This window comes from Penicillium daleae (assembly GCF_028827525.1).
Source record: "Penicillium daleae strain IBT 16125 chromosome Unknown utg000007l_segment0_segment0, whole genome shotgun sequence".
Lineage (NCBI taxonomy): Eukaryota > Fungi > Ascomycota > Eurotiomycetes > Eurotiales > Aspergillaceae > Penicillium > Penicillium daleae.
The window spans coordinates 1,468,611-1,482,661 of NW_026623155.1; the positions used below are offsets into that span (position 1 = coordinate 1,468,611).

At 50.9% G+C, this 14,051-nt stretch overlaps 6 protein-coding genes across 6 annotated transcripts; 2 read left to right on the forward strand and 4 right to left on the reverse strand.

Annotated features, from left to right (window-relative positions):
* Positions 1–2,267: 2,267 nt before the first annotated feature.
* On the forward strand, positions 2,268–2,894 carry N7458_007692 (GNAT family N-acetyltransferase; the record flags this gene model as incomplete). Its single annotated transcript, XM_056911074.1, has 2 exons — positions 2,268–2,362; positions 2,429–2,894. 2 exons carry the CDS (start codon positions 2,268–2,270, stop codon positions 2,892–2,894), a joined length of 561 nt encoding a protein of 186 aa, XP_056763900.1.
* Positions 2,895–3,138: 244 nt separating this feature from the next.
* Positions 3,139–3,699, reverse strand: N7458_007693 (uncharacterized protein; the record flags this gene model as incomplete). The annotated part of the gene is made up of 1 exon (XM_056911075.1): positions 3,139–3,699. One exon carries the CDS (start codon positions 3,697–3,699, stop codon positions 3,139–3,141), a length of 561 nt encoding a protein of 186 aa, XP_056763901.1.
* A 1,904-nt stretch (positions 3,700–5,603) lies between these two features.
* Positions 5,604–6,610, forward strand: N7458_007694 (nitroreductase family protein; the record flags this gene model as incomplete). Its single annotated transcript, XM_056911076.1, has 3 exons — positions 5,604–6,098; positions 6,222–6,336; positions 6,405–6,610. The coding sequence occupies 3 exons, from the start codon at positions 5,604–5,606 to the stop codon at positions 6,608–6,610; spliced, it is 816 nt and encodes a 271-aa protein (XP_056763902.1).
* Positions 6,611–7,312: 702 nt separating this feature from the next.
* Positions 7,313–8,272, reverse strand: N7458_007695 (chitin deacetylase; the record flags this gene model as incomplete). The annotated part of the gene is made up of 3 exons (XM_056911077.1): positions 7,313–7,371; positions 7,446–7,810; positions 7,914–8,272. 3 exons carry the CDS (start codon positions 8,270–8,272, stop codon positions 7,313–7,315), a joined length of 783 nt encoding a protein of 260 aa, XP_056763903.1.
* Positions 8,273–8,767: 495 nt separating this feature from the next.
* On the reverse strand, positions 8,768–10,201 carry N7458_007696 (CCDC47 family protein; the record flags this gene model as incomplete). Its single annotated transcript, XM_056911078.1, has 3 exons — positions 8,768–9,134; positions 9,194–10,058; positions 10,138–10,201. 3 exons carry the CDS (start codon positions 10,199–10,201, stop codon positions 8,768–8,770), a joined length of 1,296 nt encoding a protein of 431 aa, XP_056763904.1.
* A 574-nt stretch (positions 10,202–10,775) lies between these two features.
* N7458_007697 (MDM34 family protein) lies at positions 10,776–12,579 on the reverse strand (the record flags this gene model as incomplete). Its single annotated transcript, XM_056911079.1, is given in 4 exon segments — positions 10,776–11,966; positions 11,989–12,148; positions 12,234–12,532; positions 12,544–12,579. The coding sequence occupies 4 exon segments, from the start codon at positions 12,577–12,579 to the stop codon at positions 10,776–10,778; spliced, it is 1,686 nt and encodes a 561-aa protein (XP_056763905.1).
* Positions 12,580–14,051: the final 1,472 nt, after the last annotated feature.

Here is a 14,051-nt window from a genome sequence, read left to right on the forward strand (position 1 = left end):
CGGATCTCTTTACGCAGCACCAGCACTTTATCCTCAACACCCTTCAGACTCTCCGGACAAAAGGCGAAATCACAGATTGCCCCAACAATCTTGAGGCAGAGAGCTTAGATGGGAGAGAAACTGCATCTGAAATCGCCCCGTTCAAGCCAGATAGCTCTCCCAAAGCTAGGAGCCACCAGCTGCCTGAGTCCTCTGTGGTAGACTTTCATCCTGATGCCAGTGAAGAAATAATCGCCAGTGACCAACTTAATATTCCCACACTAGGCTCGTGCCCTGTCTGTCAAAAGTGTGACAGGCCCCTAACTGGGAAATCTGCACGCGCATTGGGCGGCACATTTCATATGGAGTGTCTCAAGTGTGAGGTACGTGATGCTTTTAAATACACAAGCCCGCCCATGTCTCCCCTGCCTATTCCCTTACATACCCCAGGATTATTCGATGACTGACACAAACTCTGCGATCGGTTTGTGGTGAAATCGTTGCCAGCAAGTTCTTCCCCGCTGAGTCGGACGATAGGTTATGCTAACTCCCCCTCTGCGAAACTGACGATTTCCGACGATTGAACCCTCTGTTCCACGAATGTGGTGGGGCTCTCCGAGGCTCCTACATTACAGCATTGGATCGCAAGTACCACATGGAGCATTTTACCTGCTCAGTGTGTCCAACGGTGTTCCGTGCCCAGGACTCCTACTATGAACGCGAGGGCAAGGTCTACTGCCAGGTCCATTATTCGACTCAGATTACACAGCGTTGCCATGGATGTCATACCGCTATTCTCACGCAATTCGTCAAGATCTTCCGTAATGGTCAATATCAATATTAGCACCCCGAGTGTTACAAGACCCAAAGACTTGTTTTCGTGGAAAAGCAGAGGTTTACTATAGTGACATGGTATTGGTCCATAACCGGCGCATACAGTAATATGCGGGTACAGTGGTGTTCCATAAGTTTGCAACACCCGAAAAAGTTCAAACCCCTCTCATCAGCTATACTTTGAAAGACAAGTTGAAACACAGATGCCGGGAATATCTAGAAATAGTGTTCAAAAGACATTCAGAAAGATCTGTTCAAAACGTAAAATCGAGGCATATTTTGCCGGCCTGTTTTCTTGGTCCCTGGTTTCAGACTTTTGAACTGCCACTGTAACACCTCGACATCGGTATTGTCACTTGAATACATACTCAGCTAAACCGCCATGGGACAGCTCAAGGGGAGAGGAGGTACCGTGTGTCTGCTAATTTCGTGTAAAATACACCACTCATGGTCCTGAAGATGTATTGTAAAATACATGGACTATTATAGAAAGCGGTCTACATCAAAGTGCTTAAAATAACATCCAATCAGAACTCGCATATTTAGGATTTATTTTCGGGGAATCAAGTCCAAAGAGTGTGAGGTCAAACTAAATTCGAAAACTACTGTAGGCAAAAGTCCGTATAGGGCTCACTATGGATATAAGCAGTACTACTACGATTTCGATCGAGACTGCCTCCACCAGATATGTGTTATATCTTTATATCCAGCGAGTTATGCACAGTCATCCAAAGAATTCATTGGCAAAGTTCTCTTCAAGATCTTGACAATATTGAGTGTGTTGTTTGATGGGTGCGACATTGGGATGAAGCTGTTAGGCATTCCGGGACGAGGATGGACAATCAATGGGGTTGATATGGAAAGTTAGAGCGCGCGAATTCGATTCGTGGGGGGAGAAAGTTTGCCAAGTTATGAAATTTTGCAACTATCACATCCTGAAGCTTGAGATGACCATTAACAGGCCTAACTATGAATGTGTCTGCTGTTCCATCTCAATATCCCTTTATATACTTCCAGCCGAAGACAAGCGCCCGGAAATCATTCCCACCCGAGACTCCGAAGCCAAGCGGCGGTACAACCGGGAAGGAATTGGCGAGCTAACCGACCGATAAAACTCGCACAGAACCCGTCTTGAATTTCTAGGCTTCGAGAAGAATTAAATTGAATTTGTCAGTGTACTCAGCTTACTTTTAGTCTTGATTCGTGTAGCCTTTATGGCTAGTTTAAGATCATGTCGATAAGAACTATATTCGTAAACCCCACGAAACCTCGTAGCTGCATGTGTCATGTCTCTCCAGACTAGCGGACCCCCAAGCGCCCGTATCCATAGATTCAACCTCTTTGACATTTCCTAGTCGCTCGTCTCGCACTCTATATAACTCTTGATCTCCTCTTAAGAAGTTCCAGCGCACAGTCCACACCCCTGCATATAATACACCAAACAACCACCCACAATGGAGACAGCACGTTTGACGCTGGAGCCCATCGATCTCGCCCACCTCGAGGGCTTCCACCGCATCTGGTCAGACCCGGATACAACGCAATGGAGGTGAGTCACGATATCAACTCATCAATAACCACGCTATATCCACATCCAGTCTCTAACCAAATCCAGTTCACGGGGCGTCTGCAAAACCATCGAAGAAACAAAGGGCAGGATAACCGGCATCCTCCATGACAAAAACCGCCCGGGCATCGACAACTACGGCGTCTTCATTCGCGGCTCGCCTGCCACGGGGCATTCAATCGAGCCCCCAAGCTGTGAGCAATCCCAAGTCATCGGGATCGTAGGCGTCCACAAGGATGATCCCGTGCCAGAATTGGGGTATATCTTCCACCCCTCGGCTTGGGGTAAGGGTTACGCGACGGAGGCGGTGTCTGCTTTCGTGCGACACTATTTCACGCTTAGACCTGATGCGCCTTATATCGAGGCCAAGGTGGATGCAAAGAATCACCCGTCGATCCGGGTGCTTCAGAAGTGTGGGTTTGATGAGATTGAGACGTTGGTTGGCGGGGCGGAGTTGGCGTGGATGGATCCTCCTGTGCGGGACTTGGTTGTGTTTCGGGCGATGAGGAAATAGATCAGTAGAGAATGAGATGCATTTAGTGGTGATATCCCTTTGTTTACAGGTCACATCTCCCGTGATCTGCATCCAGAGGTTAATTGCACTACAGCTCGTATCACGCAAACCCAGCGAAAGCTAAACACGGTAGGACGGTAATAAGTATTAAAGATAATTGGTTGTATGTGAGTATAGCGGTTTATACATTATCAAAGTAGTCCCAAAAGAGGGCGCCACTCTCAATGACTCAAACAACCACCTCCTACAGAGCCAGAGCAAGGCCCAGAATACCAGCCGCACCAACCATGCTCATAGCAACACCACCAGTCGCAACCGGGGCAGCACCACCACTTGAAGTAGCAGAAGCAGCAGCTGACGAAGCCGAAGCAGAATTGGAGCTAGCTGCAGCTGAAGCCGAAGGAACAGCGCTGCTCACGGCCGCACTAGCCGAGGGAGCCGAACCACTGGCGGTCGAGCCAGAGCCCGTGGCAGTCGCACCACTGGCAGCCGCATCGGTGGCCGAGGCCTCGGCATTGAAGAAGGCGCTGGTGGCCCAGGCCTTGACGCTGTTGGGCAGACTGCTGTACCAGGCAGGCAGGGTACCGGCCTCGATCTGGGCGATCAGGGAGGAGCGGGAGCTTGGGTCCATGATGTCGTTCAAAAAGCTAACCGGGACGGCGGTCTCGATGACGGTCAGGATGGAGTTGGGGACCGAGGCGAGGAGGGCGGCCGCGTCCATCGAGTCTGACGAGGTGCCGGTAGCCTGGGGAGCGGCAAGGGCCGTGGCGGAGAAGAGGAGGGCGGCGAGGAGCTTGAACTGCATCTTGGATTGGATGGATGGTAAATGAATGGTCGGACTGGGCAAAGTTGTCCAAAAGGTAAACGAGTGAATGTATACGGTGGGTTTTGAGTTGAATTGAAGAACTAAGAAAGGGAGAGAGAAAAAACCAGAAAATCGTCGTCCATGATGACAAAGTCCAAGACTTTATGTACAGTCGGCGTAAGCTGGCCAGGCCTGGCCAGTTGAGCCTCTTTCGGCCTTCCCAGCCGTCCATCAGGGTCTATTGATTCACCATCTTCAGTAAATGGAGAATTGCCCCAAGTGGTTGGCTCGGAACATCATTTCCAACCCATTGTGCTGCCTCGTTCAGGATATTGTGTCCGAGAATAAGGCACTAAAAAAGGCTAAAAATATGGTTTGAATCATTAGCTTCGAACCTTGGCCGGTTCTAGGCCAATGGGGAGGAGGTCCTCGCCAATTCTCACCTCCAATTTGCCCGTTATCTGAGTAAGGCTTTCATCCTGTTGTGAGATTAGTTTGTACTGTAGTCAGCAGCCACGTCTGGGATGAGACCAATCCTGTCACCATTGTGTGTGGACTGTGTGTGCTCCAAAAGTCGGAGAATCGGTGTTTCCCCCCCCCCCCCCCACTTTTTCTTTTTGTCTCCTGATGGCTGATTCATAGCGTAATTCGGGAGTGGTGCCGGGGTTCGGGTCAAAGGCGAGATCCGATAAGCTCTCTTCTTGGCTTGCTATGCCAAGATTTCATAGATCTCTGGATTCATGTCCAGCACATGCGGGATGTGCGATCGTGGTCTCTGCAGAAGCCTCGTAGCAGGTGATACTACTGTTAACTGGATGCAGTCAACTGTCGAGTTGATTATCTTTCTGACGCCGAGGAACTTGGCAGTCACGGGACCTTGTCCGTCAGCATTGGATGCATTAACTTAGGTAACCTGCTACTGTACCTTAAATCGGGACTGAAGGTTTTTAGTACCTGAATCCCGTCAGCACTTACTTTAGCGCCCGCATACGTACATATTCTCCCACTATAAAAGTGTAGACTTGTAAACTTCATGTTGGAAGAATAACTTCCCTATGGGTTCGAAAATGTTTCTAAACTGCCTTTGTAGGAATTATTGACTCGGATTATTCCATGGATCCCGTGGGTAACTAACTAGTTAACTAACTAACTACAGTAACTTAGTTAACGTAATTCCCGGCCGATCTGGACACCCAAAACACTATAGTGAATGCGATATTTTACAACTTGGTTTTTCAGCACTCAAGGCTTGGTACTAGGCATAACGTTATCGTAGTACTTAATATGTCTCTCCAAATATATTTACTAGGTTAATAAGAATTAAGGCTTCACACTATAGAGATATATATCGGCGTCGCTAGACCAGAGCGTATTTTTGGTAACGCAAGTAAATAATAATTTTCTGTATACCTTAGTTATGCCATGCTATTTCTAATGCTAAGAAATGCTATACCATTATTAAAAATCGAACAAAACTAACTTCTTGTTGTTGATATACTATGACCAAAGAAATTGCATTTAGTATGATGTTTTGGGGTGTCTAGGACGGCCGGGTGTCCAGATCTCAATGCTGATTAACACAGAAAAACCTGCAATCCGGCCGAGATATGCATTATTCAGCGAACGCTCCGTAATTCCGCATTTCCTCACAGACCCACCGACCGCCGGAATTAAGTTTATTTTTGTGTCTCTCCTCCAACTGATTTGGACTATCATCTCCCAAAATACCTACTTTAAATATTTGCAAACCCTTCAGTCATCAATTACTTCTCCTTAGCCAAGCCATTCCAGATATCAAGTGGAATTGCCTCGGACCCACCAGCAAGAACTACCGAGGACACTACTCTTGCATATAAGAAGCTTTTTTACCCCATGATCCAGCATCATCTGCACAATCAATTATAATGGCTTCTCGTACACTTCGATCCGCTTCCAAACTCCACTCCATCTGCCGGTCCTTCGGCTCCACCACGTGCACTCGATATGCATTCGCTGGCCCAACCCCGTCATCACAGATAAAAAGGCATCTGCCTCTCCAACGACGATCTTTCTCCTCGTCCTCTCCAACTTCTTCCCCAGCAGCCACAACCATGTCCACCACCGACGCCCTCATCCAAGCGGCCCAGTCCCGCCGCACCATCTATAAGCTGGGCAAGAACAGCCCCGTGCCCGACTCCAAGATCGAGGAGCTCGTCAATGCCGCTATCTTGCACGTGCCCAGCTCGTTCAACACCCAGTCTACCCGTCTGGTTGTCCTGCTCCATGAGGAGCACGATCAGCTCTGGGATATCAACATTGAGACTTTCAAGGGTCTCGTCGCTGCTGGAACTATTCCTGAGCAGCTCTTCCAGAACCAGACTCTGCCCAAGCTGCAGGGTATGAAGGCTGGCTACGGCACTGTATGTTTCCTGCCATGTCTATCAGTCTTGTTTCAAACATGACAGCATCAATTGTCCTTGCACTTGCAATTGCAATACAACTTACAAGAAAACCATATACTAACCATCCCCCTACACATATAGATCCTCTTCTACGAAGATCCCGCCCACATCGGGCCCTTCCAAGAAAAGTTCGCCATTTACAAGGACCTCTTCGAGCCTTGGGCTGAGCACTCCAACGCCATGCACCAGTACTTCCGTAAGAAACACCCCCATCCCCCACGACTTCAAATCGCAAGCCAACCTAACACCCTTCGTTCTCCGAAGTCTGGACAGGCCTCCAATCCCTCGGCTTCGGCGCCAACCTGCAGCACTACAACCCCCTCATCGACACCCCCGTCGCCCAAAACTGGAACATCCCCACCGACTGGCGTCTCATCTCCCAGCTTATCTTCGGTAGCAACGAGGAGGCTGCTGGCGAGAAGGTGCAGAAGCCTGTTGAGGAGCGTGTCAAGATCTTTGGCAAGCAGTAAGCGGGTTCTTTTGGTTTCATGTTTTGATGAATTTCCTTTTGTTGATTTGAGGCCTTTCTCGTTTTTAGACGTATATATGGGATAGAGGCTAGAATTTAGATGGGCATTGATTTGTTCTTGTCTAGTTTTGGTTTGGGGTTGATGTAGATTGTGTGAACTGTGTAGGAACTTAGTTGGAATGTTGTAGATCATGCAATCATGCAGAGAGGGATGTGTAATTTACCTCAGTGAGTATCCGTGTACTCTAAACCACAAACTGCTTCAATTACGCCCTTGGCCTGCAGGTGGACCTGGCGGGAATGTATATTCGTCGCTCTCCCGGGTTGTGGCTGGCATCAATACGGCCCAGCTAGCACAGCAGTTTCGGAGAGCAAGCCAGGGAGTCAGAAAGAGATTTCTGATTTTGTGCCAGACGTTGCCATTGATTGCGTGTTTCATAATGCATGGCTAGTAGGGACAAGGTGAAGAAGTCTGGAGGACATCCATTTTAGTTTTAAGGTTACTCTGGATGACGTAAACCCATGTGCGCCATCCATAGACCGTGGCAGTTTATACAAGGCCCTGGCGAACCATCAACTCCCATTTCAGCAGTAAGAATAGCTCAGCATAATAATACCAGTCCTTGCACTTCCTCCGTGCTTAGCACCAAATACCCACGACGCTAATGAGCGAGGCACCAACTCTCGCCCTCAAACACACAGTCTACCCCGATCTATACCAAAGCTCCGACGAATGCCCCAAACACTCGCCAACAGTAACAGCTACCCGCAATCAATCAGCCTCAAAGACACACTCAAAAAGGGTAAAACCAAAAGACTTGAAAAAAAAAGCTCACCCTTCAACCCCCTCCTCTGCACCTCCCCAATCATATCCCCCACCAACCCCCACGCCGTATTCTCCTGCGAATCATGCGCAAGCACAATACTCCCACCACCCTCCAACCCCTCCCTAAACAACTGCAAACTGCGCGCCCTCCCACTCGGTGAATCATTCGTTTTATCGTCTGTGAGAATACTCGCCCCGACAACGTGGTATCGCAGGTCCGTCATTGCAGAAAGGACCAGCTCGTTGACGTGCAGCCAGGGCGTGCGCGTGTATGTGGGTACCAAGCCGAGGATGCGGTGGAAGGCGGATTCGAGGGTGGTCATTTCGGAGTGGATTTTGTTGTAAGGGATCGTTGTTAGGTTTAGATGGCTCCATCTGTGTAGCGTGGGGAACCCGGTTAGTTGGGATGTAGATGTAGTTTTGAGAAGAGAATGGGTCGGTTGGCCTGGGATAAGGTGGAACTGGGGCGAAGACGTACGAGTGGGAACCAATTTGATGGCCCTCTGCAAATGTGCGCTTGACGATATGGGTTAACTCGTAGATATTTCCCTTCCAGTCGCCGTTGAAGAAGAATGTTGCGTGGACGCTGGCGTTGGCGAGGATGTCGAGGACGTGCTCTGTGTAGATGTAGGGTCCGTCGTCGAAGGCGATTGCGATTGTGTTTGTGACTGTGCAGTGGTTTAGGACTACTCCGTAAGGCAGTTGGGTGGTATTATTGTCCTGGTTTGTACGGATTGGTAGGATTGGTGCTGGGGTTGTAGGTTGAGGGATTGCTGCTGCGGAAGAGAGGGCTGCTGTGGAGAGAAAGGTCACGAGAAGGAGATTGAGGGGATGCATGGCTGGTATTAAGAAATGAAAGGATTGAATGGGCAGGGATTAAATAGAATGAGGGGGATGGAGTTCGATGGTTTAGTCGAATGAAGTCTATCATAAGTAGAGCTGCGAGATGGGATGGCCAGGCAAGTACGGCCACGGCACTTCCTACTACAAGTATCCATCTCCATTTCCATAGTTTGTAAAGACGCGAAATAAGTAAAAACTTCCATTGAAAATTAGCAATTTCACCCGCCGTTGCCAAAAAGAACAACCAGCCACCGGATCTGTCGACAAATAGTATCACATATGAATACACCTGGGGGAGCGCAAAGGTATCAAAAGGTAAGGCAGAGTAAGACAATTCCCCTCGCTTTGCTCGCCTTCTGTCCAAACGAGCGGGAAAAAGAAGGTGAACGTTTCCCCAGATCCCCCGTCTCCATATCCATCTCCCACCACAGTTCCTCCTCTTGTATGTCTGCCCGTTCCATCGGGCCCAGTCCCTCCGTCGTATCAAGTTTAACCCTTGCGGGAGTACTTCTTCATCGATTTGCGCTGATCCTTCTGGCTCTCGCGCTCAAGGTACTTACGCTGCTCCTCGGCGGTCATACCGCGGAGCAGACGCTCGCGCTCCTCCTTCTTGATCTTCTCGGCGGCCAGCTTGCGCTCCTCGGCCTTCTCCTCCTCCTCGACGCGACGCAGCTTCTTGATCTCTTCATCGCGGACGTTGCGAATCTTGCGCATCACCTCACCGCGCCAGTGGGCGACGGAGACGAGCTTGTCGGGGAAGCGAAGGAACTGGTTGAACAGGGGGAGGGTCGAGGAGTAGCCGGATGAGAGGTTGACGGAGAGCTGGATGCGCTTCTTAGGGACGGTCTCGTCGATCCTGGATTGATGTCGCTATTAGCAGAATGACTAGAGAATCACCTGGTGGTATAAGCTTACTTGGTGGGCTTGTCAATGGGCTGGTCGGTCACAATCAGGAACTCAAAGTCATTGCCAGCCTGCTCGATAGCCTGGATAAGCTCTGGGGTGAGCAGGGTTTCAGTAATCTCAGCACTCTCGCTCATCACGGTCACCCAGGATGGGAGCTTGGGGTGATCCTTGGAGAAAGTAATGGAAGCGTCATAGCGGTCAGTGCGGAACTTGCGCATGTGGCTCTTGTGGACAACAGCCCAGATGAAACCATCGTAGGTCGAGTTGGCCACCTTCACAGACGAAGTATCCTTAGCAATAACAGGGACCAGATCCTTCTCCTTGCCATCGAAAGCGTACATCAGAGCCTCATACTTCTCGGTGGGGGCATCCCAGCTCTCGAAGAAGAAGCTAAAGGCATACTCCATGATGTAGGTAAGAGGGTTGTACCGCTTAGGCATAGTGAGAGCGACATCGACGAAAGCCACATTCTGACGACCAGTGGCATACGCGGCGAACTCGTGCGCCGACTTCTCCTTCAGCAGCTTCTCCGGGTTGGCCAGCTCCACGGTGATCTCCTCAGGTCCCGAGCGGGAGATGCCATCGAAGCCGACGACGGCAAACTCCTTCTGCAAGGCCGGGATGTGAGCCTTGGCCCAGTCCCGCGCCTTGCGGCGGTTCGTGCGCGTGCCCCAGAGATGGAACAGGACAACAACCAGGATGAAAGGCATGATCATGGCCTCCTGCATGAAGTCGCTAGGCGAGGTGCGCTCCCAGACCCGATACCATTTCGTGTAAGGGACGGTACCCGGCGTGCTAAAGGCCGGGATGGTGGTGGTATCGGCGACGAGCGATGCAGGAGACGGGTTCGGGGCCTCGACGAAGTCGGCGAAGTCTATGGAACGGTCGTTAGTCTCGGATTGCCATTGCCATTGCGGCGGCACGAAGGGCCAATTGCGCCCAGAGAGACCTACCATCGTCTGGGTTGGCAGCTCCCGAGGGCTGAGAGCCAAACATGTTCTTGAACACGCCCGCCATGGTTGGAATGGTGACACGATGGTGGGTGGAAGGGAAAGGAGGTGGAAAGAAATGAAGTGCGGAGCTAAAGCTGGGCTGGCTGTTAGCGGCCCCACGAAATCTCCGGGGGGCAGTTTTAGGCGGTGCGTACGAACTTTACGAACCACCCGCGATAAGACCCAGTCAATGCCAAGGTTTGGGTTGACTGGCAGCTGTCAGTGACTACGCCAAAAGTACGAACGAGGAAGATACGATTGGTGAAGAGAGAAAAAAGGTGTGAAATATTCATCTTCCAATCCAATACCCGTATATCCCAACCTATATCCCGAATCCAACGATTGTACAAAAGTACTGGTGGTATCCCGCGAAAAAAGCATCAAAAAGGTGAAAAAAAGAATCGACGCCAAAGCTTCGCAAGAGCCCAAATTTTTGTACAATCCCGCTTTCAAGCAACGCAATAGAAAATGAACAACCTAAATGAGACAAGTAAACAAATAAAAGTCGTAGCGGTCATTAAAAGCTCGAGTCTTGCTCGAGGAAGAGAAGAGAGGAAAATGTGGGTAAGGAGCGTGGCGATGCGCGTGGCGCATCAGATTTAGTGGCCGTAAGCCGGGGGAGGTGCGTCGTCCTGGGCGCGAGACCAGAAGTTGCTGCAGGCGTTGTTTGCCATGAGTTTCTCGTCCCGAATTCGACGGGCAATTTCGCCAGCCAGACGTTCGACCAGGAAGGGATCGACAGCGTCACCGGTTGAGTTGTCTTCCGTGGTGAATGGAAGAATGGTAGCAGGCAATGGGGGCCGGGCGGTGCCTGATGAGGGACCCGCTTCGGCCTTTTCGTTTTGATAATCACGCACAGTAGCACGCGGAGTTGCCTCCACATCATTTGCCTTGGGAGGACGGATGGTCTCGATGGAGTAGGATGGATCTTCGGGTTCGCGAGTCAAAGTGCTGCGCCGAAGGGTCGGTCGCGATATGCTAGTCCGATAGCGCTCTGGAATCATCGGCAATTGAGAGTCGGTCTCAGGGGACAAAGGTGGGGTCACTGGGTCGTCGGACTGTTCATTCACGACGGGCAACGGTGCAGAGTATATGGATGGCGGGCTCGAGGATTCTGTCAAGGCACTGTCGTCGCTCACGCTCATGGCGTCATCGGTCGTCTTGGGTCGACGCAGATCCACCACACGCTTCTTTCGCCTACGGGAGTGAGCCTTGGAATGACGTCCTGTTCCCAAAGTCAATCCATAGCTGCTGAATGAGTGTGCAGAGGATAAAGAAGGGCGGCTGAGCGAAGAGGCGACGCTAGCGGTCTCGTGAACTGACGGGACCATACTGCCGATTTGCGAATGCGTTCGGGAGAGCGTCGGGCTGAGGGGGGAAACGATGCTCGCGGCGGCTTCGCTGGGGTCAACGGGCGATGTCCATGCGCGATACACGACTTCTTGGATGGAGGGGGTAAAGAGCGACAGCGTCCGCTGGGAATCTGTCAGCGCGGCGAGACGGAGGAGGTTCTTCTGCGAAAACAGCGAATGGGTCTCGACGGATGAGTCCAAGGAGAGCGACGCGATTTCCGATTCATTCAAGGCATTTCCCATCGCATCAACGGGGTCCTGCGGGGGGCTTGCCAATGGGTCTTGGCCGGGACCCTCAGTAGCGGGTTCCGTGTTGTCATCCTGAGTCTTGATGTCTTCCCCAGCGCGATATTCGGGAACCCACAGGCGAAGCGACAATCGGTGGATGATGGCAGGGGAGCTCGTCCATAAACAGGATGCGAAGTTGAGCTTCGATTTCTTTTTGTAGGAAGTCGCGCACGAATGGGATCGAATCGAACGTCGACGAGACCTTGAGGGACTCGAGGGGATCATTGCGAAAGACGACGGTGATGCCCTTTTGTTTGGAGAAGACGAGGATCACGAAGCCGGAGAGTTTGAAATCAGAGAGAGTAATTTGGAGAGGGATGGTGAGGGGAGTTCTATAGGTGATGGCAAGAGTTAGCCAGGGGAAATATACGGCATAAAACTCGGCGGCCGAATCGCGCAGGATGGTAAGAAACTTACGCAGCAGCTAGAGGCTTCGGCGATGCAAATGCAGGCCTTGTGAGGAGGTATGTGTTGAGTGGGTTGGCTTGAACGCGGGTCTTGAGGGTCAAGAAAGCGTCGCCGGAATAAGACATCTTAAAGATGCCGCGAAAGCGATCCTCGGCCAGGTCACCGATCTCCAAAATCTCCAAGTCGGGGGGCATAGAACCCAGGTTCAGCTCGGTCACGATAATATCATCGACGATGATGGGCGGTTTTGGGGGATTTATTGAGCGCGGCAGTGAGCAGATCTTGGGCGCGAGTGTAAAAGCCCGCGTCTGCCATCAACGGCGACCAGTTGAAGTTGAACGCCATGCCCGCGCATTGAGAAAGAAGCGGATAAGCAAACCGTGTCGATTAAAGTGAGCGCAGGAGAGAGGAAGAAACCCAGTATTGAAAGGGGAAGAGGGGGAGGAGGAGGGAGGGTGTGGAGGCGAAGGCGAGAAAGTAAAGCAGGAGAAAAGCGAACGTGAAAAAAAGCGCAGAGGCTTCCCGAGGGTCACGGTTTCGGTCTCAGGCCCTCGCGTGCCCCGACCACACCACCAAACTCGGCTCTCTTGGAAATCACCCACGGCTTCACTTTTTCTTTGTTTTTCCAGTTCCGTTGGCCTTGATATGAGTATTCTTGAATTTGAATAATCTACTAGTCTCATGCTAAAATGTAACAGGCCTTGTCTTCGGTGATTTAATTCATCCTGGTTGCGCCCGGATCTCCGAGTACGTCACTTTGCTCGACTCTTGCCAGGGCCCACCCTTTCCGACCAGCCCCGAAGGCCTTCCCACTTAGAGTCTTCCCGGAGCCATTCACATTCCCTGCCCCAGTTTCTTTTGCATAGGTGCTTCCGCTGGCCGCTTAAGTCTTGGAAATGGGCCCGCCCAGTCGCAGACCGGGGGAAAGGGGGAATTCATACGGACTACATACATCCGTCGAGTATTGGACGCGACGCAAAACAAAAACGCCCGACCAGCCTGCCCTACGCGGTCGAACGCGGGCCAGAAAGGGCCAAGAGCTATGCCGATCGGGACTACGGGGTACACGAGTCAAAGTCCGAAGAGTCCAGGGCCCAGCCCACGGACAGATGGATCATGTTTTCTGGCCAGCGAATGATTGCCGCAGTGGAGCGTAAGGGGGAGGGGCCTGAGAGGGTCCCGTTATGCACGTCTTAACACTGTTCTACTGTACGGAGTATTCTCGTGCAAGTTGACCTCGTTTTGCATGCAGCAGGTCCATCGGCAAAAATAGTCGTCAACAAGACTACTTTGACCCGAACCTTGATTATACACTCAGTGGCCCATAACCAGTATCGCAAAGCAGCCTCATAGGTTGAGAACTCCTACTAAGGGTTTATTTTGCCTTTCTTGCGTTATTATTGAATACCTACACAGGTTCACGGACGCCATGATATATATGGTGGATCCGCCAAACTTGGTTCGAAAGAGAGTCCTCCTTTGTTCCTTCAGTTCGATCAGGATTCTCGGCATCGACCTGGACTCGGACCATCAGCTTAATAGAACTTAAGGCAATGGAAATTAGCCATGAATACGATCTTCCAGATTTCATTTACACACTGCTGTGCCTAGTAGTGAGTCAAATTGAAGTTGCTTCCATGAAGCTGCAAAGCACGGACCACTTCAGTGTAAAGCATAGAAACTGTTCCTCGCAATAGTCTGTATTCCACACTTGGGGCAGTACTATACTGGCGAGAGTCTGAGTATATTGGATGCTCTACGAATTTGTTCAGATCATGAAAATGGCAGTCCGAGTGGCGCAAATATGGCAAGTATACTCCGTCCAAC